A 24,124-nucleotide genomic window follows, 5' to 3' on the forward strand; every position below is an offset into this window, starting at 1 on the left:
TTCCCTTTGTGGGTAACCTGACCTTTCTCTCTGGCTGCCCTTACTATTTTCTCTTTCATTTCAACCCTGGTGAATCCAACAATTATGTGCCTTGGGGTTGCTCTTCTTGAGGAATATCTTTGTGGTGTTCTCTGTATTACCTGGGGTTGAATATTGTCCTGCTTTGCTAGTTTAGGAAAATTTTCCTGAATAATATTTTCCAGTTTGGATTCATTCTCTCCGTCACATTCAGGTATACCTATCAAACGTAAATTTAGTCTTTTCACATAGTCCCACATTTCTTGGAGACTTTGCTCATTCCTTTTTATCCTTTTTTCTCTAATATTGTCTTCTCGTTTTATTTCATTAAGTTGAAATTTGACCTCTGATAACCTTTCTTCTGCTTGATCAATTCAAGTGTTTAAACCTGCGCATACTTCTCGGAGTTCCTGTATTGTATTCTTCAGTTCCATTAATTCGCTTATATTCCTCTCTAAATTGTCTATTCTCATTAGGATTTCGTCAAACCTTTTTTCAAAGTTCTTAGTTTCTTTACATTGGGCTACAGCATGTTCTTTTAACTCACAGAAGTTTCTTATTATCCATCTTCTGAAGCCTGATTCTGTTATTGGGATGCACTCGTTCTCTATCAAGCCTTGTTCCCTTGTTAATGAGGAACTGTGATCCTCTTTAGAGGGAGAGGCATTCTGATTTTGAGTATTCTCAGCCTTTTTACGCTGGTTTCTTCCCATCATTGTAAATTTATCCACCTGTCGTCTTTGTAATTACCAACTTTCAAATTAGGTCTCTGAGTGGACATCCAAGTTGTTAATTCCCAGGGCCGAAATATGAGCAACCCACTGCACCGGCCAAAACAGTGGTGTTAAGACTGATGGTGCTTTTCTGCCCGGGAATCTCCAGTCTGGCTTCCTTCTTGACTCTGTAATAGGCGACTCTGCCTTCCCGGAGCTCCAAACCTCAGTCAGAAGGGGACCCAGTCCCGCTTATTCTGCACCAAAAGCTGCCGCACCGAGGTGCTGGCAAAACCGCTGCACCGGCCATAAGAGTCACGCTGGCGACCCGTGTGGCTCCTCCACTGGGAATCTTCTGCTCCGTGAGTGACAAAAATTTGTCTGAAAGTGTGGTGTCCTCTCATTCTCTGCGCTTTCACTGGGAGCTGCAGTCCCGAGATGTTAGCGATCAGCCATCTTGGATCATTCCCCGACCTTGTTCTTTTCAATAGATGTTTTATTTTCAGCCCTGTCATGCACTTCATTGCCCTTCCCAGGAAACTGCTGATTAAGTCCATCATCATCACTGCCAGCAGCAGCACCATCAGGTAGGCTTCCAGATAATTCCATGTTATTACTTGTGTGCTGCTTCATTTCTTCTTCTACCTGTGGCTGCTTATTTTCACATCCTTTAAGTCTTTCTTCCTCTTCCTCCGATGGCAGCTCCAAGTCTTATTCTGGATTGTTATTTTGAGGAAGATTTTCAGGTGTCTGTTTTTCCTTATATTTGGAAATTATCTGCTGAATGTTATTCTTATTGTCCCTCTCATCCACGCCAGAGCCTCCAGGAACCAGGACGCGCTCCACCCCGGGGAAGTTGCCCCGCCAGGCAGCTCTGTGGAGCTCGTCAAGATCTTCCAGGTGGACACAGTACTGAGGCAGGGGGAGGATGCAGTACCAAGGCGGGCAAAGGCGTCCTCTTCATGCTCGCTTCTGCTGCCCGAGCTGTCGTGCCGCCAGCTGGTGAGGGAGCCCGAGGGCCAATGGTCCTCCAGGATCCCACCTCTAAATCGATGTCCCCATTCTTATTTCATGACTCTCTTGTCTCTCTTCTCCACCCCTGTTAAGCAATAGCCTGTTTTCCCAACACCCAAAAAGCTTTAGGCAGCTGTAGATACGTTCTCAAAATGCCATGGTTCCCAATCTTTTCACTTTTACAGGCTCTTCCATTGCTCTTCCTCATAGACTTGACATTTTGGTTTAGGGTGTGTGTGTGTATGTGTGTGTATGTGTTTGCATGTGCATCACTACATGAAAAAATATTTGGGGCCAGGCGCAGTGGCTCACACCTGTGAGCACTTTGGGAGGCCGAGGTTGGCGGATCACCTGAGGTCAGGAGTTCAAGACCAGCCTGGCCAACATGGCAAAACCCCATCTCTATTAAAAGTACAAAAATTAGTCAGGCATGGTGGCAGGCGCCTATAATCCCAGCTATTCAGGAGGCTGAGGCAGGGGAATCACTTGAACCTTGGAGGTGGAGGTTACAGTGAGCTGAGATTTTGCCATTGTACTCCAGCCTGGGCAACACAGTGAGACTCCATCTCAAAAAAAAAAAAAAAAAAAAGGATTTGAAATTTTGTAACATTTTGTCTGATAAATTATATCTAGGGATAAGTGATCTATGGTCATTATTCTAATTTATAAATAAGATACAAATGCAGTTTAACAGGGCCACACCAGCATGGGATAATTTTGCATTACTGAGGGGGTGTAATTTCAACTATGTGCAAAGAAACGATCTTTTAGCTAGCAAAGAGATAGAGTAAGGCAAAGGAAATGAGTACAATTTTGATTAGGATTTCTGAAATAATGAAAATAGTTTGCAAAAAACCTAGCTACTCCAGGGATTCCTAGGAATCTGAAAACTCATGTGAGGAAGGATGAATGTTATATGAATGTCTACAATAAGCCCATACTTTGCATATATTATTCCTACTTATAAAATAAGCTAGCAACTGAAAACTTCTTAAAGGCGAAATACCTCCCCAGGACACACCTGGATATTGATGGCAGATACATTCTATAACCTACCCAAAGGACTAAATCTGTAATGGAGAAATTGAGACAACCTGAGAAAAACTTATCAGGCAAGTTTTGTGACTATAAAATATATTAAAATACATACATATATATGTATAATAACATTAGGTACCTCCTACGTTGGACATATTTTTTTAAAAACCTGAAGCCAAGGCTGAGCATGGTGGCTCATGCCTGTAATCCCAGCACTTTGGGAGGCCAAGGCAGGTAGATCACGAGGTCAGGAGTTTGAGACCAGCCTGGCCAAGATAGTGAAACACCATCTCTACTAAAAATTTTTTTTAAATCCCCAAAAATTAGCCAGGCACAGTAGCAGGTGCCTGTAATCCCACCACTCGGGAGGCTGAGACAGAAGAATCACTTGAACCCAGGAGGCAGAGGTTGCAGTGAGCTGAGATCATGCCACTGCACTCTAGCCTAGACAACAGAGCAAGACTTCGTCTCAAAAAAAAAAAAAAAAGACCTGAAGCCATTCCACAGCCACGCCTGCAAGTGGAGTTGCTCAGGCCTACATTGGGCACTTTTGATAGATTATCTCCAAGCCTCACAACAATCTTGTAAGGGAAACATCATTCCTATCTCCCTTTTGCAAATGAGAAAAACCAATTCAGAGGATTTGGTGACTTGCTCCATCACACAGCTACCAAGTATTTGGAATTCAAACTTGTGTCTGAATCCTAAGCTCAAGTCATTAAGCTGCCTCAAGAAAACAGTTTTCTCATTAGAGAATAGACTGCATTAGGAAAGAGAAATCAAGAACTAAAGTTGCCACAAAAAGCAGTTATTATTGGGGATAAAAATGCAGGTCACCTATTTTAAAGAATTATCTTCCAAACAACAATTTAATCACATATATTCCCATCTTTAATGTCTGTTATATCATGAGTTTCATAGGAGAAAAGTTTACTGGTTTCATAATGAGCTTGATTTATTTAATACATGGAGAGTGTCCTAATGCATCCAGTGGCAAAATCAGATGGATTTCATTAGTGTCTAGATGTGGCTAAAGCCAAAAAAGACTTTGGATTCCTGACTCTACTAAGAAACTTGTTCCATCCAAAAATCAAAGATGGGCTGGGCATGGTGGCAATGCCTGTAATCCCAGCACTTTGGGAGGCCAAGGCAGTGGATCACCTGAGGTCAGGAGTTTGAGACCAGCCTGGTCAACATGACAAAACCCTATCTCTACTAAAAATACAAAAATTAGCCGGGCATGGTGGTGTGCGCCTGTAGTCCCAGCTACTTGGGAGGCTGAGGCAGGAGAATCTCTTGAACCCGGGGCGGGGGGGGTGGGTGCGGAGGTTGCAGTAAACTGAGATCACGCCACTGCACTCCAGCCTGGCAACAGCGAGAGTGTCTCAAAAAAAAGAAAATTCTGCCAGGCACAGTGGCTCACATCTGTAATCCCAGCACCTTGGGAGGCCCAGGCAAGATGATTGCTTGAGGACAGGAGTTCAAGATCAGCCTGGGCAACAGAATGAGATCCTGTCTCTACAAAAAATAAAATTAGCCAAGCCTGGTGGCTTACACCTATAGTCCCAGCTACTCAGGAGGCTAAGGTGGGAGGATCACTTGAGTCCAGGAGGTCGAGGCTGCAGTATGCTGTGATCACCACACTGCATTCCAGCCTGGAGAGACCCCATCTCAAAAAAAAAATTTTTTTTTCATTGTTAAAATCTTTCCCTTAATTTCCATTCAATGGTGCTGATTCCATGCTGTAAGACCACCTAAAACTACAAGTCTTTTCTGTACCAGATGACCCACCTTTCTTGGTACTTGGAGCAGGGTTTACACTGTCTTTGTGACAACAATCTTCTCAGAATGCAGTGGTACGTCAGTTGGGATCCACTGAAAACAGTCAAGAGTGAGTGTTCTGACCACTGCAATTGGAGCAGTGAATGTGATTTGCACTTCCGCAGAGACTGCATGAAGTCTCCAGTGTTGGGCTTCTCTCTGGACTTTATTGCTGTCAGTATGGTGAGAGTCAGAACTCTCCAATTATTCAATCATTTTTGAGATCTAGGGCCTTGACAATCCTTAGAAACCTCTTAGAAAAAAACATTCCCTCTGGCCAGGTGTGCTGGCTCACCCCTGTAATCCCAGCACTTTCGGAGGCTAGGGCAGGTGGATCATGAGGTCAGAAGTCCGAGACCAGCCTGTCCAACACAGTGAAACCCCATCTCTACTAAAAATACAAAAAAAAAAAAAAAAGCCGGCATGGTGGTGCACACCTGTAATCCCAGCTACTCTGGAGGCTAAGGCAAGAAAATCGCTTGAACTTGGGAGGCAGAGGTTGCAGTGAGCTGAGATTGCACCATTACACTCCAGCCCAGGAACAGTATAAGACTCCCATCTCAAAAAACAAAAAAACATTCCCTCAACCATAAATCAGCACCATCATCTACTCGATAGGCTGAAACCAGTCTTGACTGCTCCATGTTCCCCAAACCCAAGAACTGACCATTCCACTACTTGGTCTGAAAAGGCTTGCCAGAAAAAAGTCTAGGTCTTACCATGAGTGGGAATGGACCAAAATGTAGAATGAATTGCTAAATGTCTACCAGACTCCTTCCATCTTTCTCTAAACCTCTCATTCAGAACCTCCCTTTTACTCCCAAGTCATTTGGTAACCATTCTGCTTCCCTTCCATCTCCAACTCTGACTTCTCCCTGCCATCTATAAAGAAGGCCTGAAATGTAGGGAAGAACCAGTAGTACAGCCACGGGAATTTTAGACATTGTCAGTCACATTTGGAACAATTTGTTCATGTCCAAGCTGGTCAAAGAGAAGACCTGGGCAGCAATGATTAGATTAAATGAATTCTTACTGCAAAGTAGCCAACACATTTATGTGAATTCTTTCTTGATAATGACAAAGACTTAGGGTTGCATAGATACCATGCAGCAGAAACTGTTTTCTTGCAACAGACACTGCTTACTTGAAGCACACACTATTTCTGAATTTTGTGTTGAAATCTGGCGAGATCCACATACCTGAAAACTCAATACTAGTGTAGGTTACAAGAAACAACTCACTACAGGAAGTAAATTGGCACTCTATGTATTTGAGAAACTAATGTATAAAATTGCAAGTTAATTACAATTTACTTGGAAGGGGACCAATAATTCCACTTTTTAATTGAAAATAGTCTACATACTCCCAATAAATTCACAGTAAAATAAGCTTCAAAAAGACTTAAGATGCCAAAAAAAGGAAAAAAATCCAGTAATTAATACAAAATACATAAGGTAGTTAATAGCATAGATATGCTTGCCTTTAGACAATGCTTATATACTCAATTCTTATATGATTGAAAGATTCTGGAAAAAAAAAAAAAAAAAGATTCTGTAGTAATGCTGTACCTTTTTACAAAAAAAAAAAAATTTCCAAAAGAAAATCAAACATTTATGACTGGAGTTAGGTGTAGTAAGGAATTAGATGTGAGTGGTTGACTACTCTTTGTGCCTTCAAAGTTTTGCAGAAAATTCTGTCTTCTTTTTAGTCCATCCAAAATGACTGAATTATTAGATGCCAGACTCTGTGTCCTAAAGGTATTAAAAATAACAGAATTATTGGCTTCAAAGGGAACTTGGATTTCTAACCAAGGCATTATACTTTCATTTGTTACTTTGAAGTAGTATGTTTACTAATACTAAGGTACACTTATCAATTAAGTTAACCTTTAAAAATATGAAGTGCTCTTTACATTTTAACGGCTTCACAATAGCACCTCAATTATTTGACAGTTCGCTGTCAAATAATTGAGGTGCTACTGTGCTGTTTATGTTTTCTGAACAACATCTGTTCTCAGATCCAATATCAAGTATATTCTAGTCAGAAACAGTAAGTTTCCTGAACAACTTCTATACATCTTAAGTGGCCAATATCTTCCTGTGAAATTTATTACTTTTATGAGAAATCATACGGAAGAGAAAAGCAAACTATTGTATTTTTAACATTACAATGCCCTTTTCCAGGAGGTATAAGCTATATTAGTCCCTAATCTAACACAGATGCCTTGCTTCAGCCAACTCACAATACTGTTTGGTAGCCTGGACACAGTGGCTCACCCCTGTAATCCCAGGACTTTGGGAGGCCAAGGCGGGTGGATATCAACTTGAGGCCAGGAGTTTGAGGCCAGTCCAGCCAACATGGTGAAATCCTTTCTCACCATGGGTTTCAATACAAAAATTAGCCAAGCATGGTGGTACACACCTGTAATCTCAGCTACTCATGAGACTGAGGCATGAGAATTCCTTGAACTCATGAGGCAGAGGTTGCAGGGAGCCAAGATCACACAACTACACTCCAGCCTGGGCAACAGAGTGAGACTGTCTCAAAAACAACAAAACAAACAAAAACCTAAAAACTATTTGGTTATTTTTGCTTTTCACTTTCCCACTTTGTTACTTTCCATCAACTGTCCATTACATTAAAATATATCTCAAAAATGTGTCCTCCAATAAGTCTTCTTCTAAACAGCCTATCACTCAGTTTACTCAGTTCTATAATTCTGTCATGACTTTATGCTTTGTTCTTAAGTTCAACTGGTCTGTTTATTGTTTGTCTCCTCAACTAAATTGAATGCTTCCTGTAAGTAGAAACAATGTCGAGTTCATCTCTATCCTCCTAATCCTTATAACCATTATGGCACACAGTTGATGTTCAAATTTCACTTCCCTTTCCTATAAATGTCTGTCAATTTTAGTTATAAGCCTTTTAAGAAAAGCATGTTGCTTAAAAATAGGTAATTCTTAAGAAATTAAATTTCTCAAAATTTTTCAAATCAAAATTCCCAGTCACCTATCAAGGAGTAATGTCTTTCATCTGCTTTTGTATGATTTTGGTTTTGCCACAGACAAAGAAAAAGAACCCATGGCTTGTTGGTTTACATCACCATTGCTGATGTTTGAAGATATGTTTTGATTCTCTTAAAAGACTTAATAGCTGGTGCAGTGGCTCATGCCTGTAATCCCAGCACTTTGGGAGGCCAAGGTGGGTGATCACTTGAGGTCAGGGGTTCAAGACCAGCCTGGCCAACATGGTGAAACCCCATCTCTACTAAAAATACAAAAATTAGCTGGGCATGGTGGCAGAAGCCTATAATCTCAGCTGCTAGAGAGGCTGAGGCAGGGGAATCACTTGAACCCGGGAGGTAGAGGTTGCAGTGAGCCAAGATCATGCCACTGCACACTAGCCTGAAAGACAGAGTGGGACTCCATCACAAAAAAAAGACTTAATAATAATCTTTGTTTAATTGAAACAAACTATAGTTTCAAGCAGAAAAGATCTTGTTCCCCAATAAAGAAGTAATGATATGTTTTTAAAATGTAGATTTTTAGGAATATATCCTAAGAAAATACTCAGAAATACCCACAAACATTTTTATGCAAAAATAACTCACTGCAGGTTGATTTATTAGTAGTAGAAAATTGGGAATGATCTAAATGTCAAAGAAAGGAAAATAGGCTGCTGGGCACAGGGGCTCATGCCTATAACCCTAGCACTTTGAGAGGCCAAGACGGGAGAATTGCTTGAACCCAGGAGTTTGAGACCAGCCTGGAAAACATAGTGAGACCTCATTCTTAAAAAATAATAAGGAGCAGCAGTAGCTGGGTGTGGTGGTGCATGCCTGTGGTCTCAGCTACTCAGGGGGCTGATTGGAGAAGATTGCTTGAGACCAGGAGGTGAAGGCTATAGTGAGCCCTGATTGAACCACTGTACTCTATCCCGCGCAACAGTATGAGACCCTGCCTCTAAAAAAAGAGAAAAAAAAAAGGAAAATAATAGCTATATATAAAAATAGGGGTCCACATGATGGAATGCTAAACCACCATTAAAAACAACCTTGTGGCGCACACCTGTAATCCCTGCCTCTAAAAAAAGAGAAAAAAAAACAAGGAAAATAATAGCTATATATATAAATAGGGGTCCACATGATGGAATGCTAAACCACCATTAAAAACAACCTTGTGGCTCACACCTGTAATCCCTACACATTGTGGCTCACACCTGTAATCCCTACACAAGGAAGGTGAAACACTTGAGGCCAGGAGTTTGAGACCAGCCTGGCTAACATGGTGAAACCCCATCTCTACTAAACACACACACACACACACACACACACACACACACACGGCTTGGCGTGCTGGCTCACGCCGGTAGTCCAGCTGCTCAGGAGGCTGAGGCAAGAATAAAAAAAAGCAGCTTGAGGCCAGGTGCAGTGGCTCATGCCTGTAATCCCAGCACTTTAGAGGCTAAGGTGGTGGATCACCTGAGGTCAGGAGTTCGAGACCAGCCTGGACAATATGATGAAACCCTGTCTCTAAGAAAAATGCAAAAATTAGCTGGGCATGGTGTTTTGTGCCTGTAATCCTAGCTACTCGGGAGGCTAAGGCAGGAGAATCACTTGAACCTGGGAGGCAGAGATTGCAGTGAGCTGAGATCACGCCACTGCACTCTAGCCTGGGTGACAGAGGAAGACTACGTCTCAAAAAAAAGAAAAAGCTTGAGCTACATGTATCGATCACAGGATATATGTAAGTTACATGAAAAAAGAAAGCCATGGCTGTGTATGATTTGTTGTTAAAAATACTTTAAGCCCTGGTGCAGTGGTTCATGCCTATAATCGCAAAATTGGGAGGCCAAGGCAAGAGGATTGCTTGAGTCCAGGGGTTCGAGGCCAGCCTCAGCAACACAGCAATATATTGTCTCTTAAAAAAACTTTTCTAGGCCGGGCGCGGTGGCTCAAGCCTGTAATCCCAGCACTTTGGGAGGCCGAGGCGGGTGGATCACGAGGTCAACAGATCGAGACCATCCTGGTCAACATGGTGAAACCCCGTCTCTACTAAAAATTACAAAAAATTAGCTGGGCACGGTGGTGCGTGCCTGTAATCCCAGCTACTCAGGAGGCTGAGGCAGGAGAATTGCCTGAACCCAGGAGGCGGAGGTTGCGGTGAGCCGAGATCGCGCCATTGTACTCCAGCCTGGGTAACAAGAGCGAAACTCCGTCTCAAAAAAAAAAAAAAAAAAAAAAAACTTTTCTAATTAGCCTGATGCCTGGTGCAGTGGGTCATGCCTTAAATCCCAGCACTTTGGGAGAATCCCTTGAGCCCAGAAGTTCAAGACTACTCTGGGTAACATTGTAAAACCTCATCTCTACCAAAAAATTAGCTGGGCATAGTAGCAGGTACCTATAGTCCAAGCTGCTCCAGAGGCTGAGGTGGGGGAATGGCTTGAGCCCAGGAAGTCTAGGCTGCAGTGAGCTATGATTGTGTCATTGCACTCCAGCCTAGGTGACAAAGTGCAACGCTATCTCAAAGAAAAAAAACCAACAGCTTACAAATACATAGAAAAAAGTATAGGGCCAGCCAGGCTCAGTGGCTCACACCTGTAATCCCAGCCTTTGGGGGGCCGAAGAGGATGGATCACTTAAGCCCAGGTGTTTGAAACCAACCAGCTGAGCAACGTGATGAAACCCCATCTCTACAAAAAAAAAAAAAATTAGCTGGGCATGGTGGTGTGTGCCTGTAGTTCCAGGTACTCGGGAGACTGAGGTAGGAGGATCACTTGAGCCCAGGGAGGTTGAAGCTGCAGTGAACTGTGATTGTACCACTGCACTCCAGCCTGGGCAACAGAGTGAATCACTGTCTCAAAGCAAAAACAAAACAAAACAAAACAAAAAACTAGCAAAAATATGCACCAAATTTTTAGAATGACCTTTGAGAAACTATTAAATAACATAAAGAAAATGTTCATGATAGACTATTAATTTTAAAAAAGCAACATGCAAAACAGTAACTCAGTATGAGCCCAGTAGACAAAATCTATGGATCTAAACATTCAGACTGAAGTGTTATAGAGAAATACACCAAATATAAAATGATTCTTAAAAAATATCTAGATGTTAGGCTAGGTGTGGTGGCTCACGCCTGTAATCCTAACAGTTTAGGAGAGTGAGGTGGGCTGATCACCAGAGGTCAGGAGTTTGAGACCAACTTGGCCAACATGGTGAAACCCCATCTCTATTGAAAATACAAAAATTAGCCAGGCATGGTGGCGGGTGCCTGTAATTCCAGCTACTTAGGAGGCTGAGGTAGGAGAATTGCTTGAATCCAGGAGGTAGAGGTTGCAGTGAGCCAAGGCCATACCATTGCACTCCAGCCTGGGCAACAAGAGCAAAACTGTGTCTCAAAAAAGAAAAGTACACACACACACACACACACACACACACCACATAGATGTCAAAATAAGTATAGGTGTTTTAAAAAATATTTTTCACCCAGAAAGATTGTTAGTTATTTTATAAGAAAAAAATACTTTTCAGTACTTCTTAAGTGTTCATGGCTATACTACTTTTATAATCCAAAATGTGTTTAAACAAATTGGCATGGAAAATATTAGTGGAGGCCAGGCATGGTAGCTCATGCCTGTAATCGCAGCACCTTGGGAGGTTGATGTGGGTGGACCACTTGAGGTCAGGAGTTCAAGAACAGCCTGGCCAACATGGCAAAACCCTGTATCTACTAAAAAATACAAAAATTAGCTGGGCATGGTGGTGCATGCCTGTGATCCCAGCTACTCAGGAGGCTGAGGTGGGAGAATCGCTTGAACCCAGGAGGCAGAGGTTGCAGTAAGCAGAGATCATGCCACTGTACTCCAGCCTGGGCAACAGAGCAAAACACTGTCTCAAAAAAAAAGAAAGAAGAAAATACAGTGGAGATCGTGCCACTGCACTCTAGCCTGGGCAACAGAACAAAACTCTGTATCAAAAAAAAAAAAAAAAAAAAAGAAAAGATGAGCGGATAGTAGCCATATCCCTTTCTCTATGCAGAGAACCTATGCAGAGCCAAGAATATAAGAGAAAACTTCCAAACCTTAGTTCAGAAAGTGCTTGGTTTATATAAATTTATTTCTATTTTTTGAAATAACTGCAGATTTTTGCCAGGCGCAGTGGCTCATGCCTGTAATCCCAGCACTATGAAAGGCCAAGGAGGATGGATCATGAGGTCAGAAGTTCGAGACCAGCCTGACCAACATGGTGAAACCCCCATCTCTACTAAAATTACAAAAATTAGCTGGGCATAGTGGCACGTGCCTGTAATCCCAGCTATTCAGTAGGCTGAGGCAGGAGAATTACTTGAACCCAGGAGGTGGAGGTTTCACTGGGCCGAGATCGTGCCACTGCACTCCAACCTTGGTGACAGAGTGCAACTCCATCTCAAAAAAAGGAAAAAATAATTGAAGATTTTTATGAATAGTGGAACAAATTTCATTCACATTAAAAATAAACTGCATCCTACTATATAAGAGATTTCATTGTAACTTTATACAATTTATTCAGTAAAGATATAAAAGCTGGGAGAATTTTATCATTATAAAAGTGTGATATTCAGGAGTATCTGACTAGGTAACTCAATATGCCCTTGATTTTTATAATTCCTGTAGGACAGTGGCTAATCAGACACTTTTGTGTGGACTCACCGTGGAGAATCTATTCCACTGTCTCCTGCCATGCTGTGATTTTCCGTCCCTTCCAAGCGATTGTGTTCATGTTGGCTATCCTGAGCCAACACTGGCATATATGAAGTGTTGAAAAGTTGGAACTTTTGTGGGAAATGTTTTCTCATTTCCTGATTCTGAGGACTCTGACTCCAGCTAGCTGGCTTCTTTCCTGTGTCACCAATAGAGTCTTGCTTGACTTCAGCTTCAGAACTGGCTTTTCTTGTGCTATAGTTATCAAAGATTCTTTCATCAGCAGGTGCTGAGGCCTGTACATATTTAGTAACACTGGATTCTTCGTTGTAGTTAAAACCAAACTGGGCCTCTGAATTTAGGCCACAACTTTCAGCAGAGAAGTTAGCTTTTTGGCTTTCATCTGTGGTAGCATGCAGCCCAGTGGGTCTGTAGCATTCATTTCTTTTAAGCACCTGAGGCTCTACCCTCTCCATTGCGCTGTTGTACTCGGTCAGAGATCCCTCAGTCACTTTTTGTTTTCCTAAATTTCCCTGGCTTCCACCTGTGAAAGAATACTGAATGTGGCCAGGCAGCATTTGGCATAAGTCATCATTCTCAGAAATGTCATCCTCCTCTAAATATAATGAACTACAGGCACCATCACCATCTTCCACCTCATTCTGATACACAGCCTGGTCATCATCAGAAAGCCCTTCATTTTCTAGACTCATAGTCTCTGCATCCTGGACAAATACTTTTCTCAAGAATTCTTCTGAGTCTCTGTCATTTCTCTCAGATTGTCTTAAAGGGTTCACACCAACTGGGTAATCCAAAAGGCCAAGATTTTGAAACTGGTGTATTGTGTTATCCACTAATCTACAAGCAGAGGGTGTTCGGTCTGAAGAGAAGGCACCTTGTGATGGCTGGCTAAGCAGAGTCTCTTTGGTTTCCCCTAATTTGTCAAAGTGGGAATGACTTTCCCTCAAGACTTCAGGATTTACCTCATTTTCTCCACCGTACCCATCATATCTCAACATGCTTTCTGTAAAGGGACAGCATTTACCATCATTTTGCAAGATGGTATGTTGAGGGTGATCTAAGAGGTGACCTCTGAAGTCATGATTGATGAGTTTGACAGTAGGGTCATTTATGTAAATGGATTCTGCTTCCAGTTTATTAGGCCATTCAGCATATGGCTGTTTGGCTTTACCATGAAAGATTCTTGAGGAATCCAAGGACCTAGGCCTTTGGAAAGACTTTTCCTTTGGTCCATTCTGGCTGGGTTTCAGATCACTGGTCTTCTGAATTTTGTACCCTTTGCATATTGTGCTTCCTCGGTGAGACAAACCCTGAAAAGGATTACTGATTTGCTTTTTGTAAATCAAATGGGAACCTAGCACTGTTGTAATCTCACTAAATGGTTTCTGACCTACCATTTTATCTGGGCTTTTAATTCTGGGGGTGGGCTGTGTAGCAGAGAGCTTGAGGTGTTTCTCCAGTCTAATGCTTTCTGGCTGAAGCTCACTTCCCAGACTCCTGGCTTTGTGTCTATCCCTACGAGAATGGCCCCACCCTTGAGGTTTTGCAGACAGATCCTGCCTTTTCTTAACCCTCTCTTTTGAAGGATATTTATGCCCAATTGTCAGCACGTCAGTGGAAGTGCCCTGGCTATTATATTTTTTCTGTAATTCATATTTTTGCATTAGGACAGTGTGTTTGATTAAATTGTCAACAGTCAAAATAGGATTAATTTGTTTGATTATCTCATGTTCAACACCTCGAGGGATATTGTCCAAGTCATCTTCATCTCGGACAGGCCATTCTTCAGGTGGGAACTGAGCAGAGAAACTTCTGTGTTCTGTTTTGGGCTTCTCCTTTCTAGATATGCTGCGCCATAAGAGACTAAAACCAAACTTCTTGCCTTTTTCTTTATCTCTTGTGTATTGTAAAGGTTTGGTGCTCTCACACATGTGCTCCTCGGACACTGAAACTGCCCCATTCTGTACACAAGGTACGGATTCCCCAAGACCTCTGTGACTATTCCTAGTCACTTCTGCAGCAACTGGTGGTTCCTGAACATCCTGAGTGTGCACGTCCCGGAAACACTGGCAAGACTGACAGTGGGATATGGGGGCAGCATTCTCTTGGGTTGACTCTGCACAGCTCTCAATGCTCACCAGATACATCATGGAAGCTGGCATTGGGCAACTTTCACCTGATGGCAGGACTTTCTTATTTTCCTGGGTGGTTGTATTTGTAATGAAGTAAGTCTGAGGAGTAACTATGAAGTATCCTTCTCCAGTGTGATAAATCTTCCTTTCTTTAATCAGCATTCCCAGAGTGGTATAGAGAGTATCTTGAGATGGAATTGCAATACCTAAAACAGACAAGCATTTTAAACTGATAGATTCTGAATATTAAAAATTTTAATAAGTGAAATCAGTAACTCTGAAATAACTACACATTGGCTTGATAAATCCAGAGCTGATTGTAACATGATTAATACATGTGATTAAAATGCCAGGGCTGGGTGTGACGGCTCATGCCTGTAATCCCAGAGCTTTGGGAAGCTAAGGCAGGAGAATCACTTGAGCTCAGAGTTCAAGACCAGGCTGGGCAGCACTGCAAGACTTTGTCTCTACAAAACGTTTTTTAAACATTAGCCAGGTATGGGAGGATCATTTGAGTCCAGGAGTTCAAGGATGCAGTGAGCTATGATTGTGCCACTGTACTCCAGCCTGGGCAACAGACAAAGACCCTGTTTCAAAAAAAAAAAAAAGGTAAAGAAGCATAAATAATATTTATAACTTAATAGGAATAGGCTGGGCACGGTGGCTCATGCCTGTAATCCCAGCATGTTGAGAGGCCAAGGCAGGCAGATTACTTGAGCTCAGGAGTTCAAGACCAGGCTGGGTAACATGGTGACATCATGCCTCTACTACAAGTACAACAATTAGCAGGGCATGGTGACAGGTGCCTGTAATCCCAGATGTTCTGGAGGCTGAGGTGAGAGGATCGCTTGAGCCCAGAGGCAAAGGTTACAATGAGCCATAATCGCACCACTGCACTTCAACCTGGGCAACAGAGTGAGACCTTGTCTCAAAAATAAAAATAAAAATAACAGGAAAATAATTTGGTCCACACAAAGTCATCTGCGTAGGTTAATGAGTAAATTTAAAAAAATCTGAATTCACCCAAATACAAACCTATTACAATTTTAAACTGAGGAAAGTATTCTTTTTTTATTTTTACTTATATTTTTTAGAGATGAGGTGTCCCTATGTTGCTCAGGCTAGCCTTGAACTCCTGGCCTCATGTGATGCTCTAGCTTCAGCCTCCTAAGTAGCTGGGACTAGAGGTGTGGGTCACCCCATTAGGCTGTAGAAGGCATTCTTGATAAGAAAATGGGAGTTTTTAAAAACCACAGTCTCATGGCTTAAATATTTATAAGAGAAAATGAAAACTAGTCTGGTTCTTGGATGAGGGCAAACTACTTAGGTTCAGGATATGGTATTAATAGTTTTTCAAAGCAAAAGGTAACAATTTTATTTATTTATTTATTATTTTTTAAGAGATGGGGTCTCACTATGTTGCCCAGGCTGGAGTGCAGTGGCTATTCACAGGCGCGATCCCACTACTGATCAGCATAGGAGTTTTGACCTGCTCCATTTCCGACCTGGGCCGGTTCACCCCTCCTTAGGCAACCTGGTGGTCCCCTGCTCCCGGGACATCACCATATTGATGCCGAACTTAGTGCGGACACCTGATTGGCATAGCACACTATACCCCAGAACTCCTGGGCTCAAGCAATCTTTCCACCTCAGCCTCCCAAGTAGCTGGGACTACAGGCATGCACCACTGCGCCCGGCATAACCTAAGCTTGTCTCCTTCGAGCCGGAATCAAACCATCAACCTAAGGATGTCTCCTGCTGAGGAAGTAGCTACAGTCCTCTGCTCTACTAGCTGAGCTATCAAAGGGACAAAATAATTTTAAAAGAAATTCCGTTTACTAAATAGCAGGGTTTGAAATTATGTCATGAAAGTAATGATAAGAATGTTTGTATAAGAAAAATAATATAAGAAAATATATCAGTGTGTTAACATTGGTTTCCTTTGAGTGGTAGTACTGTGAGTGGTCACTTTTTTGCATTTTCTGAATTTTCCTATATTATTTGTATAATGGGAAAAATTAAAAAAAAAATCCTTTTACAATGATGCATTGGATATCATACCGCTATTAAAAGAATAAAATATCTAAGTTTGCTGAAGCTAGATGCCATTCTTTGTCATTGTTGTTGTTGTTTGAGATGAAGTCTCACTCTGTCACCAGGCTGGAGTGCAGTGGTGCAATCTCAGCTCACTGCAATATCCGCCTCCCGGGTACAAGCAATTCTCTTGCCTCAGCCTCCTGAGTAGCTGGGACTATTGGTGCCCACCACCACGCCCAGCTAACTTTTCTATTTTTAGTAGAGATGGGGTTTCACGAAGTGGGCTAGGATAGTCTTGATCTTCTGACCTCGTGATCCACCCACCTTGGTCTCCCAAAGTGCTGGGATTACAGGGGTAAGCCATTGTACCTGGCTCAGATGCCATTCTTGAAAAGGAAGAAAATAAAAGAACAAGTGGTGCGTGACTGTGGTCCCAGGTACTCAGGAGGCTAAGGCAGGAGGATTGCTTCAACATATGGGTTTGAGGCTGCAGCAACTATGAAGGTACCTCTGCACTTTAACCTGGGCAACAGAGTGAGGCCTTGTCTCAAAATAAATAAGTGAAAGAATGAGACATGTCAATATATGTTAACATGGAAAGATCTCCAAGATATGTTTTTAAGTTAATAAGGGAACGTGTTGAGGGAATGTATAGAATGATCCAATTTATGTTATACAAAATTTGTTATATTATCATATATAAGAAATGATAATAGTTATCTCTGGGAAGTGAGAATGGAAAAATGGAAAGTGGGGGAAATAAACTTTTCTTTCTCATTTTGTACTCCTTTTCACAGAGTGTGATTTATTTATTGCCATAAGCAATTATTTTTGGAAAAGGTTATCTGGGAAGTAAAAGAAATACCCTTATCAAATTTGTTGATGCAGGACTTCTTCTGGCAGGGTTCTGATATAAAGTTCTACAGAAGAAGGGAAAAAACGAATATCACCCAGTTTACTTATGTGTTTAAGACTAATTATAGAAACCAAACACATGCAGTGAAGTACAAATGGAGAAAAACTTATTACTCTACCTGGGTAATGTTTCATCAAATGCTCCAAAAGTGATTCCTGTGTTACTACAATCTGAGCTGTATTCATATCAGATATAGCACAGCAAAGAACTTCACCCAAAGGTACAAACTGAGATTGAGTTATTGGATTCATCTGCACTGGAAAGACATCACCTAAATTGGAGATTCAAAAAAAGGGGGGTGATAAATTTGATAAAGTGTTTGGAATTAGTGAAACAAGAATAAAAACAGGTGGAATTGCAATTCTTTCATCAGTCTTTACTCAGAATCTGTTAACATGACATGTACAATGATAGAAATGAAAGAAATGAATGAATGAAAGAAAAAGATTTACCTTATGGTCTCTACTTTTAAGAAATGTGTTTTAACTGTCTCTACAAGAGATGGCAAGATTCCATCAGAATCAAAGTATTATCAGAGTTCAGAAGGTCACACAATGCTTACACACCAGTAGTTTACCATCTTTCAAAATATTTTTCCATATTACCTATCTTGTGAAAGGCAGACATGGGATTATTATTTCTTTACTTAAAATATATAAAGTTATAGAAAGCTCAAGTAATTGTCCCAAGTCTAAAAGCAAGTAAAGTGACAGAAACAGGTCCTCTGACTCCTGATTCAGTATTTTCACCATTCTACACTTTCCTCATTGGGATGAACGGGAAGATGTGAAGAAAGGCAGAAGTGTTTTCCAATTAGTAAGAAGACATGAACCTAAACCATGGAAAGCATATGTAAGAGCATGGATAGAGCTATTCTGGTTCAATAGAACTTAAGGCTTACACAGGACCAAAGTGGAACACAAGGCTGGAAATGTAAGCTAGATTGTATCTTTCCTCCTAACCAGTGTACTAAATGTTCTTCCTAACCTGTTATTACTCAGTATTGGATTGGATTATTCAGTATTGGAATAACCTGTTATTACTTGAGTATTGGATTCTGCTGGATATTCATGGGAACCACTCAATCAACTGTAAATGAAAGACTAAGTAAGACTCAGGAAAGAGATTTAGGAATCAATTAATAGAGATGAGATGTGAAGTTAAAGAGTGGAATAAATTATTTAATAGGAGAATAAAGAAAAGCACCAAGAAACACCTCAGAAACAATCTGTATTTAAGACATAGTAGGGGCTGGGGGCGGTAGCTCAAGCCTGTAATCCCAGAACTTTGGGAGGCCGAGGCAGGCGGATCACCTGAGGTCGGGAGTTTGAGACCACTCTGGCCAACATGGTGAAACTCCATCTCTACTAAAAAAGCACAAAAATTAGCCGGGAGTGGTGGCAGACACCTGTAATCCCAACTACTCAGGAGGCGGAGGCAGGAGAATTGCTTAAATACAGGAGATGGGGCTAGGAGCGGTGGCTCACGCCTGTAATCCCAGCACTTTGGGAGGCCAAGGCAGGTGGATCACAAGGTCAAGAGTTGAGATCAGCCTGGCCAAGATGGTGAAACCCCATCTCTACTAAAAAATACAAAAATTAGAGTTTGCTCCTTTCTGCCCGTGGTCACCGCCAAAGCAGCATCGTTAAAGTCTCTCTTCTCCCTGTGATCATGTCTAAGTCAGAGTCTCCTAAAGAGCCGGAACAGCTGAGGAAGCTCTTCATTGGAGGGTTGAGCTTTGAAACAACTGATGAGAGCCTTAGGAGCCATTTTGAGCAATGGGGAACGCTCACAGACTGAGGTAATGAGAGATCTAAACACCAAGCGCTCCAGGGGCTTTGGGTTCATCAGGTATGCAACTGTGGAGGAGGTGGATGCAGCCATGAATGCAAGGCCACACAAAGTGGATGGAAGAGTTGTGGAACCAAAGAGAGCTGTCTCAAGAGAAGATTCTCAAAGACCAGGTGCCCACTTAACTGTGAAAAAAATATTCGTTGGTGGCATTAAAGAAGACACTGAAGAACATCACCTAAGAGATTATTTTGAACAGTATGGAAAAATTGAAGTGACTGAAATCATGACGGACAGAGGCAGTGGCAAGAAAAGGGGCTTTGCCTTTGTAACCTTGGACGACCATGACTCTGTGGATAAGATTGTCATTCAGAAATCCCATACTGTGAATGGCCACAACTGTGAAGTCCTGTCAAAGCAAGAGCTTCATCCAGCCAAAGAGGTCAAAGTGGTTCTGGAAACTTTGGTGGTGGTCGTGGAGGTGGTTTCAGTGGGAATGACAACTTTGGTCGTGGAGGAAACTTCAGTGGTCATGGTGGCTTTGGTGGCAGCCATGGTGGTGGTAGATATGGTGGCAGTGGGGATGGCTATAATGGGTTTGGTAATGATGGAGGCAATTTTGGAGGTTGTGGAAGCTACAATGATTTTGGCAGTTACAACAACCAGTCTTCAAATTTTGGACCCATGAAGGGAGGAAACTTTGGAGGCAGAACCTCTGGCCCCTATGGTGGTGGTGGCCAATACTTTGCCAAACCACGAAACCAAGGGGGCTATGGCGGTTCCAGTAGCAGCAGTAGCTATGGCAGTGGCAGAAGATTTTAATTAGGAAACAAAGCTTAGCAGGAGAGGAGAGCCAGAGAAGTGACAGGGAAGCTACAGGTTACAACAGATTTGTGAACTCAGCCAAGCACAGTGGTGGCAGGGCCTAGCTGCTACAAAGAAGACATGATTTGAACAAATACTCATGTATATGGGCAAAAAACTCGAGGACTGTATTTGTGACTAATTGTATAACAGGTTATTTTAGTTTCTGTTCTGTGGAAAGTTTGCATTCCAACAAAGGGTTTTAATGTAGATTTTTTTTCTTTTTCTTTTTCTTTTTTGCACCTATGCTGTTGATTGCTAAATGTAATAGTCTGATCATGATGCTGAATAAATGTCTTAAAAAAAAAAATACAAAAATTAGCTGGGTGGGTGGCAGGCGCCTGTAATCCCAGCTACACAGAAGGCTGAGTGAGGAGAATTGCTTGAACCTGGGAGGCGGAGGTTGTTGAGCTGAGATTGCATCACTGGACTCTAGTCTGGGTGACAGGGCAAGACTCCGTCTCAGAAAAAAAAATCCAGGAGGCGGAGGTTGCAGTGAGCTGAGATGGCGCCACTGTACTCCAGCCTGGGTGACAAAGCAAGACTCTGTCTCACAAAAAAAAAAAAAAAGACACAGTAGGAATAACAAAAAAGAGAAGGCACATAACAAGAGTATGAGAAAAAAGAACTTCATGACATCCAATTTTGGGGGAGAAAATAGAAAAAAATTTAAAAAGTAAAAAAAAAAAAAATTTTAAAAAAGAGACTTAAAATAAATAATGGTCAACCGTGTCAAATGCTTAGGCAGAAATCTAAAGGGTAGAGGAAGGAGAAAAACCATTGGATTTCTCCATTGGAAGGTGCCAGTGGTGACTTTTAAGAAAACAATTTCAGCCTGGGCATGGTGGCTTACGCCTGTAATCCCAACACTTTGGGGAGATCACTTGAGGCCAGGAATTAGAGACTGGCCTGAGCAATATACTGAGATCCCATCTCTACAAAGATAAACATTTAAAAAATTAGCCAGGGTGGTGATGTGCCTGTTCTAGCTGCTAGGGGGCTAAAGGTGGGAGGATTACTTGAGCCCAGGAGTTAGAGGCTGAAAAGAGCTGTGACTGCACCATTGCACTCCAGCCTCTGTAAGAGTGAGACCCTGTCTCGAAAAAAAAAAAAAAAAAAAAAAAAAAAGAAAACTATTTCAGTAGAAAAGAAGACATAAATTAAAAGTTCCAATTGAAGAAAAGGAAGTTCATGAGAAAAATGTAAAGTTAATGGGTGTTCCTTGTAGAGCAGCGTTTCTCAACTTTGGCACTTTTGACATTTCAGGCAAGATATATATATGATAACCAATGGTCCCAGTATGGCCAGGACTGAGGTGTTTCCTGGGACACAGGATATTCAGTGCTATAAGCCCATAGCCAGGAAAGTTACCAGCCAACTGGGATAGGTAGCCACCCTAGTCAGGTAATTTTGTGGTAGGAGGCTGCCCTGTGCATTGTGGGATATTTAATAGCATTATGGCCCCTACCCACTAGATGCCAGTAGCATTTCCCACAGTTGCAGCAACCAAAAATGTCTCCAGACACTGCTAAATGTCCTCTCAATGGCAAAGTCATCCCAGTTGGAAACCACTGCTCTAGACCATTTGTATGCGAAATCTGATAGTGAACAAGGAGAAACAGATCATAAACCAGAAAGGAGTAGGATCAAGTGAATATGACTGGATGTGTGTGTATGCTGTGGTTTTCTTAAAATAAGATCTGTGTCCCTTTGGATGCAAATGGGAATGGCTTAGTGGAGATGATGGACATGATTCTGGGAGAGCGGAGATCAGTAAGAGAAGATCCCAGAGAAGGGGAAAGGGAAAGTGTATCGAGGACACAGGTAGAGAGGCTGGCTTACAAATGAGGAAGATGCTACTCCATCTGAGACTTGAGAAAATAATTGAGGGTGGCAGAAGACCAGAAATATGTTGAGACAGAGAAGGGGGGAATAAAAATATTAGCACAGCACAGTCATCTGACTCCTGTCAAGTTAGGAAGAAAATAGGAATGGAAGGAGGAAAAAAATGGGAATAAGAGGATGGCAGGTGGAAAGGGGGTTTGATGAACTATTCTCAAAGTACTAGGAAATAAAAAATGAGTAAGAAGATTGTGAAGGAGCCCTGAGTCTCCAGGTGATTTATGCATAGTTTTTGGCAGAGGGGTGGCATTTTGTAACGGAAAAAAAGGGCGAGAGCTGGGGGAGGCCAACCCATGCCTCTAAAACTTTAATGTGCATATGAGGATCACAAGCAGATCTTGCTAATGTGCAGATTCTGATTCAGAGGCCCTGATTCTGTGCTTCTAACAACCACCTGGGGATGTTCATACTGCAGCTCTGAGTACTAATCTTTGGACTGGTAGAAGGTTAGGGTGTTAATGACAGCAATGTTAAAGTAGCTAACCATGTGACAAACATGGTCCTGGGGCTTAGTGGGGAGTCAAGTGTAGCCAGAAGGAAGCTAAAGAATTAAGAAAACTTGATTATGCCCTTCAGTTAAACTCTCCCTTGAGGGAGGAAGGAAGGGAATGGACTGGCCAGGTATGAAGTGTTGAAGCCCAGAGCTGGTAAGTGGCCAATATTGTATTCTTATTGTATCTGCATGAAGATAAAGGACTTCAATAAGGAAATCATAAGCAGTTTGCCGTTATACTTTCCATTGTTCCCTTGTTTACTTAAGCTTCTGTATCTGACCTTGGAAGGTCACATCATAAGGTAGAATTGCTGTCTGCTTCTGCAGCCTGGGAAGGATATCCTCTAGGTGTGGCTGTGGATATCCCATTGGGTAATGGTCAGAGGCCTATACCATGCTGAAAAGCTAGGATGAATGGCTTATCAATTGCTATTTCAAAGAGTGGCGACAGGCCAGGCACGGTGGCTCAAGCCTGTAATCCCAGCACTTTGGGAGGCCGAGGCGGGTGGATCACAAGGTCAAGAGATCGAGACCATCCTGGTCAACATGGTGAAACCCCGTCTCTACTAAAAAATATACAAAAAATTAGCTGGGCATGGTGGCGCGTGCCTGTAATCCCAGCTACTCAGGAGGCTGAGGCAGGAGAATTGCCTGAACCCAGGAGGCGGAAGTTGCGGTGAGCCGAGATCACGCCATTGCACTCCAGCCTGGGTAACAAGCGCGAAACTCCGTCTCAAAAAAGAACAAAAACAAAAACAAAGAGTGGCGATAGATGATGCCCTGAAAATCTGTCCAAGCAGGGCATTAATTTACCTGAAACTCAAAATCTTCCTTGAAACTCAACTTCTGAACTGAAGGTAACAAGCCTCTATCCTCACTCCCTCTTTTTCTTTTTTCCTTCCTCATCTGAGTTTTACTTTCTTCATTTTCATCCCCCTACTTTCAACCAGACAAAATGTGAAATTAAAGTACAATTTTAAATATCTTTATGCTTCTTTGATATAACTTCATATGTTTAGTTAAAATAAGTGGTTTTAATCTTTTATATCTCTTTTCCCCACCTCCCTATAAACATCTTTTCCTGTGGTCATGATTACCCATCCCTACTGCACACTGGAACTCAGAAAGCCATACTCCATAATGAAGGCCTCAGAAGCAAAAGATTTTCTTTGGCCTTTTCCTATCCTTCTATCCTATCCATCCTAGAAACAAGAATCCCTCTTCCCCAAGGCAGGTCATAGAAACCAGAACCTCCTTTCTCCAAAGCCAGCCATAAAACCTAGAGGACCAGGGGCCTTAATTTTAAAAGAGCGGGGAAGTTTCCCTTCCTTAAAAGACAAGGGCTAGACATAGAGGGCAAAGCCTAAAGGCTTTCTTCAGCCACACAATACCCATTTGAGCCTTACCTCACCTTTCCTTAAACCCAGTCACTGTGAACTTGGAGATGGAGATGGGGAGAACACTGAAAGAGAGAAAATCAGCATGCTGTCTGGCTTCCCTGCTGGGCCCGCCTGCAGATGGCTGCCCATTTCTGTGCACTGGAAAAAACGGTACTGCTGTCTCCACTATGCCTTTGGGCTAGAACTGAAGCAACCCATTTTCTAATTCAATCCTTAGGTTTGTTTCCTTTTTTCATAGTAAAACTAATAGTCAAAATAGATTTTCATGGGGCTGGGGGAGAGGT

General features: G+C 42.1%; 2 protein-coding genes across 5 annotated transcripts in view; one reads left to right on the forward strand and one right to left on the reverse strand.

Moving 5' to 3' along the window:
• The first annotated feature begins 1,019 nt into the window (after positions 1 to 1,019).
• On the forward strand, positions 1,020 to 1,984 carry LOC144578683 (uncharacterized). The gene is made up of 2 exons (XM_078345759.1): positions 1,020 to 1,318; positions 1,550 to 1,984. The coding sequence occupies exons 1-2, from the start codon at positions 1,170 to 1,172 to the stop codon at positions 1,842 to 1,844; spliced, it is 444 nt and encodes a 147-aa protein (XP_078201885.1). The 5' UTR covers positions 1,020 to 1,169; the 3' UTR covers positions 1,845 to 1,984.
• Positions 1,985 to 5,854: 3,870 nt separating this feature from the next.
• STOX1 (storkhead box 1) overlaps positions 5,855 to 24,124 on the reverse strand; it is a 47,545-nt gene continuing 29,275 nt past the window's right edge. For 2 of the 4 annotated variants that reach the window (XM_002756301.7, XM_009009820.5), the window contains exons 2-4: positions 17,509 to 17,661; positions 12,294 to 14,643; positions 5,855 to 6,355 (exon numbers count right to left, since the gene is read on the reverse strand). In XM_002756301.7, the coding sequence (XP_002756347.3) occupies positions 6,208 to 6,355; positions 12,294 to 14,643; positions 17,509 to 17,661 (2,651 nt within the window). In that variant the 3' untranslated portion in view covers positions 5,855 to 6,207. The remainder of the gene's footprint in view (positions 6,356 to 12,293; positions 14,644 to 17,508; positions 17,662 to 24,124) is intronic. The other 2 variants (XM_035268199.3, XM_009009821.5) reach the window with 1 other exon arrangement.

Source organism: Callithrix jacchus, chromosome 12 (assembly GCF_049354715.1).
Source record: "Callithrix jacchus isolate 240 chromosome 12, calJac240_pri, whole genome shotgun sequence".
NCBI classification, from domain to species: Eukaryota; Metazoa; Chordata; class Mammalia; order Primates; family Cebidae; genus Callithrix; species Callithrix jacchus.

What these genes read in the sequence shown, in the direction of transcription:
- LOC144578683 (XM_078345759.1), top strand. Translation starts at nt 1,170, where the DNA reads ATGTTAGCGATCAGCCATCTTGGATCATTCCCCGACCTTGTTCTTTTC. An exon ending in GCCAGCAGCAGCACCATCAG is followed by an intron (nt 1,319 to 1,549) that starts GTAGGCTTCCAG and finishes CATCCACGCCAG; the next exon opens with AGCCTCCAGGAACCAGGACG.